The sequence below is a fragment of the Microtus ochrogaster genome, unplaced genomic scaffold (genome assembly GCF_000317375.1).
Source record: "Microtus ochrogaster isolate Prairie Vole_2 unplaced genomic scaffold, MicOch1.0 UNK56, whole genome shotgun sequence".
Lineage (NCBI taxonomy): Eukaryota > Metazoa > Chordata > Mammalia > Rodentia > Cricetidae > Microtus > Microtus ochrogaster.
In genome coordinates this window covers 1,783,368-1,788,987 of record NW_004949154.1, presented here as the reverse complement: position 1 = coordinate 1,788,987, position 5,620 = coordinate 1,783,368, and the positions used below count along the sequence as shown (strand labels likewise).

The following is a 5,620-nucleotide window of genomic DNA, read 5'->3' as shown; positions in this document are numbered from 1 at the left end:
CATGTTAAAGTTAAAGCCTTCCTTTTTATTTAAACAGAAAAGGGGAAATGGTGTAGAAAGTTCTTCTGTATATGTGTTGCTTTTATTGGTTAATGAATAAAGAAGCTAGCTATAATAGGGCAGAGTAGAGCTAGGCAGAGGGGGGGACTAAACCGAATGCTGGGAGAAAGAAGGCTGAGTCGTGAGAAGCCATGTAGCCCCACCAGAGACAGATGGAACTTTACCTGGTAAGCCACAGTCACATGGTGATACACAGATTAATGGAAATGGGTTAACCAAAGATATAGGAACTAGCTAACAATATGCTTCTTAAGTGATTGGTCAAGCAGTGATTTTAATAATAGTATAGTTTCTGTGTGATTATTTTGGGAGTCTGGATAGCCAGGAAACAAACAAACAGCCTCTAACAACAATGTATCCTCAGCTGTCCTGGAACTCACTCTGTAGACTAGGTCACACTCCTGAAATGTATATTCCTGACAAGATTTTTCTCCTGAGCATCAAACTGAATCATCAATTTTGCTTCTAGTTATAAGTCTGAAAGGTCCCAAACCCAACTTCTACTATCCCTCAAACCTGTCCTGTGAGATTGCATCTTCATGTAAGCTGGTGGAAACTCCATCCTTTCAGATTCTTAGACTAAGAATATGAATATATGTCAATTTCTCTTTTCACATTCCTGAAGCCAGTATTTCAGCGAATCAAATGGTTTTCATATTCAAGCTTGTGTTTGGCCTTTGCTCATCTTTCTTCTCATGGCATTCTATGTAGCCTCCTAAGTGGGCTCTCTGCTTCCATTTGTGAACCTCATTTTCCTGTTCTTAATTAAGACAAAGTGACACTTTTTAGGCTATTGATTTGTTGCCTCTTTGCTCAAAACCCTCCAACAATTTTGCATTTTTCTCAGAATTAGAACTAAAGACTTTCCCCCATAAGTTGCAGGGCTTTATATAATATATATCTCTGTAAATTCTGATTTATTTTCCTAATCTTATTCACCTTGGCATCCTTGCTTCCTGGGGACACTGTGGCCTTACGGACTTTGAACTGTCTTCTTTACCCGGACTTCCCCTGGACCATCTGGGGAAATGCTCAGTTATTTATTCCTGCCTCTACAAGTTATTACTGCTGAATGTCACAAGATCCACCCCTTTTTCTAGAATTCCATTATTGCTATGGCATTCTATTAACCTCAATGCTTAGTTGCTTAAAAATATATGGCATAATTTACATGGCAGTGTATTTATTGTTTTCCTTTTTTAGTGTTATTTTCTTCTTTATTTTGTAAGCATATTGGAGATAAACAAGAACATGACATCTCCTCACAGTGAAACTTACTAAACTGCCTTGCATTTCGATATTCTTAAATTTGCCTGGGATGCTCTTAGAAATTGATTGGAAAATGGGATTACAATCATCTCAGCTCATAATGACACCTCTTTATACTGAGTTTTCATCGATGTTAAAAAACATTTACACACATGGGCTGTTTTCCTCATTTATGGTGTGGAATCTCGGGTCTGTCTATGGCTATGAGGGAATTGTAGTTGCGTGGTGATGATCTAGTTCTGCCCTTCCATTTGTGTTTTCAGAGAATAGACTATCTAAACATGGCCGTCTCATGCTCCGGAAACTCGTTTCCTTGCTCTGCTTCCTGTCTCAATGATGGGTCAAAGTGCTTAGAATTCCTGGAATCACCACCATGCTTTAAAAAAAAAATAGAATATGAACTTTAGCTACACTTCTTTTTCCATTCTGAGTTTTTGTCCTGTGAAAATCTCACTTCTCCAAGAAATACTCAAGGGTCATTTTCAGTGAAAGTCGCCCCCCTGCCACTTTTTGCCAACTAAAGTATTTCTTAGCTCAACAAATTGTCTTGTGTATTCCTCTTTTTGTTTCTTCTAGGGAAATTTTTGCTCTCTTTCTGGGCCATTTTCCCAGTATTTTAGTCAACATATTTCTTAGTTTTAACTCACTAATCTTTCAGTTTCTTTGAAACATAAATTGCTTTGTATTTATTTTTTTAATTTTTTTAAAAATTTCACATTACATCCCAACCACAGTTATCCCTTCCACTCCTCCTTCCTCCCACCACGCCTTCCCCTCAGGCCACTCTCCATCCACTCTCCTCCAAGGGTAAAGCCTCCCATGGGTAGTCAACAAAGCCTGGTACATTAAGTTGAGGCAGGACAAAGTCCCTCCCGCTACATTAAGGCAGAGCAGGGCTTTCCACTATATGAAATGGGCTCCAACAAGCTAATTCATGCACCAGGGATAGATCCTGGTCCTACTGCTAGGGGCTCCTCAGATGGACCAAGCTACACTACTGTTTCCCACATGCAGAGGGCCTAGTTCAGTCCCTTGGAGGTTCTACAGCTGTCAGTCAAGAGTTCATGAGTTCCGTCAAACTTGGTTCAACTGTCTCTAGGTTTCCCCTTCATGATCTTGACCCCCCCCCCACCTTGGTCATATATTCCTTCCTCCCTCTCTTCAACTGGATTCCCAAAACTTGGCCTGGTCTTTGGTTGTGGATCTCTGCATTTGGTTCCATCAATTACTGGATGAAAGCTCTATGATGACAGGGTAGTCACCAATCTGATTACAGAGGTGCCAGTTCTGACACCCTCTCTGCTATTCTAGGAGTCTTATCTAAATTGAGATAGGGTCTCATATATTACAAGGTAGCTTTGAATTTTAATCTCTTAATCTCTGGAATTACAAGCATCCTCAAAGACACCCAGTTTATACAATACTAAAGATTGATTCCAGGGCTTTTATACATTAGGCAAGCATTTTACCAACTGAGCTGTATACATCAGCCTCTTCTTTGTCTTTTTTTGTTATTGTTGTTGGATTGCACCATGCAGGAATCTTTGTTTATGGGTGCTTGCACTGCATCTAGAATGCTGTTAGGTGTGTAAATAAATAGCTCTTTAAATGGAATGTTGCTAAGGTGTTAAATCATGTTCTACATACATTAATGGACTTTTTTGTTTGTTTTAGATGCAGAACAGTTTTGGGATGAACATTGCCAGTGCAGCCATTGCATTTGTTGGAACTGCGTTCCTCTCTGTACATCTGGCACTCAATTCCCAGGCACTCAAGGGCTGCCAGTCTTCACAGTCACCTGACTTATGCGTTTACCTGGGTTCCTCATCAGACGTATGTTTTAAAGCTGCTAATAACAGATTTCAAGCCATTCAAAATATACAGAAAAGCAGTATGTTGTATAGAATGTTGATTTTGCTCTTTACTAGTTTTGTAGTGAAGGGCATATTAGACAATCTGTCTATATTTTAACTTTCTTTATCTTTGAAGTGAAGATAATAACAGGTAGCTCCCATCTAATGGATTGGCATAAAATTCAATGTGTTAATATTCGGTAAGTAATGAAAACAGTGCTTAGCTATCATGTTGTATTATTATTACTACTATTTATTTATACTCTCCAGAGAGAATACATTAAACAATTTGTTTCACATACCTTTGTTTGATGACAAACTTCGGAGACACACAGCTTATTCTGCCATTTAGACCTTGAAGCTATTCTTACAAATTTGTATATATTTTATTTTATGTGTGTGAGTGTTTTTGTCTGCATATATGTATGGTACCCCATGCATGCCTGGTGTCCAGGAAGGCCTGAAGAGGGCACTAGATCCCCTAGAACTGGAGTTACAGACAGTTGTGAGCCGCCATGTGGATGCTAGGAATCAAACCCAGGTTCTCTGCAAGAACAAGTGCTCCTAAGTGATGATGCATTTTAGCCAACCCTGGAGCTGCTGTTTCCGAAGGTATCCTTGCACTGTGTCTGCCAGCTGAGATCCTCTAAGCAAGAGCCCATGTTTGTAACACCTGACACAGGGCAGGGACAAGGCGGGCACATGGTCGAATGTACCCTGTGGTAAATGCTTCTATTTCCGGAAGCTTCAGGAAGAACAGAACAATGGGCTGTGTGCTGACTGGTCATGGAGACCCTCCAGACTGTCAGCTCTGTCATGAATGAGCCCTAAGATGACCTGGTTGTTGACAAATACGGCAGAGTTGTACTTTGGACACTGTTTTACCTTGGGAGGCTGTGGACTTTCGACTATAGTGACTTCAGTTCAGATCCATAATTTCTAGTAAAGATTAACTCAGCCCTTCTCAATTGAGGACCAATTGATTTATCCTTTAGTGAAGGGAGATGAATGTAGTCAAGATTGAGCACCTTCTGAGTGTGTGTCTATGTTTTGTTATTGTAACAAACCACCGAAGGCTGGGTCCTTTATTTTAATCCAAAGCAGTATCACACCATTAGAAAACACCTAAGATCTACTGCTGTGATAAATGCCGCGCCATTCATGGCTTAACCAATCTGTATGTATGTGTAGCGGCATGAGCCCTCTCCTTAGGAGACTTGGTGGAAGACGCAGGTTTTCCAGGTTTAGTGGTGCAGGCATCTAATTCCAGCCTTCAGGAGCTGGAAGCAGGAGGGACGAGAAAGAGTTCAAAGTCATCCTCAGCTACAAGTTTCAGGCCACTTTATCTGAACAGCAAAAGCAAAAACAGCCACAGCAAGATACCTTCAGCTGGGGGCTGAAGAGACGGCTCAGAGGTTAAGAGCACTGACTGCTCTTCCAGAGGTCCTGAGTTCAATTCCCAGGAACCACATGGTGGCTCACAACCATCTGTAATGAGGTCTGGTGCCCCCTTCTGGCCTGCAGCATACATGCAGACAGAATATTGTATACATAATTAATAAATAAGTCTAAAAAAAAAATACCTTCAGCTGTGGAGGCTGAAGAAATGCCTCAGGAGCTAAGAGCACACACTGCTCCCCAGAGGACCCATGTTCAGAGGACCACATCAGGCGGCTCCCTGCATAAGGCTGCAACTCCAGAGACTCTGGGGCCACTCCACCCACAAACGTGCACACACATGGAGTTGAAAACAAATTCTAGGAAAAGAGAAAGACGCCTCCGCAGGTAAAGGCACTCGTCTCTGAGCCAATGACCTATGTTTGATCCTCAGGTCATACATGGTGGAAGGAAAGCGCCAACCCCCGCAAGTGGCCCTCTGCTATCCAAATGTGTGCCATGACACTCACGAGCCCCTAGACACACAGTACATAGACATGCAATAGGCTTTAAGAAAAAGAAAACACTCCACAATTTGCAGGATAATGGCTCACTTTCAACAGCTTTTTCTAAGTGGCTCGTGAGATAGCCCTTATTCATTGCTGACCGTAATAAATTTCTACCTCCTACCCTAGACATTAGCAGGCCTGCTCCCTACACTGTGGCCTTGCAGGTGTCTTGGCTGACCTCTCAAATAGAGCACAGGTCTCCACTTTCTTTGTCAAACGAGAAATTACAATAGTGAGATAGGGCTTCTCTCGGCTGTGGGTAACACAGCCTCCCTAGAGGGTCCTTCTACAAGAGGGCCCTGCAGACCCCCAGCAAATGAACTGAGCTGCAACCCACGTAGCTTGTGGATTCTCCGTGTGTCCATATATCCATTTTATAGACCTGTCGTGTGTCATCTACACAATCCCTTCTGCCACAACCATTCCCACTGTTGTTGTTTGCTTGTTGGTTTGTTTGTCTTTTTTTCTTTCTTTTTTTTTCTTTTTTTTTTT

General features: G+C 41.7%; 1 protein-coding gene across 1 annotated transcript in view; it reads left to right on the top strand.

Annotated features, from left to right (window-relative positions):
• Positions 1 to 5,620, top strand: part of Ms4a3 (membrane spanning 4-domains A3) — a 12,382-nt gene that overhangs the window by 4,090 nt on the left and 2,672 nt on the right. The window contains 1 exon segment of the mRNA XM_005369668.1: positions 3,004 to 3,162. Coding sequence (XP_005369725.1) covers positions 3,004 to 3,162 — 159 coding nt within the window.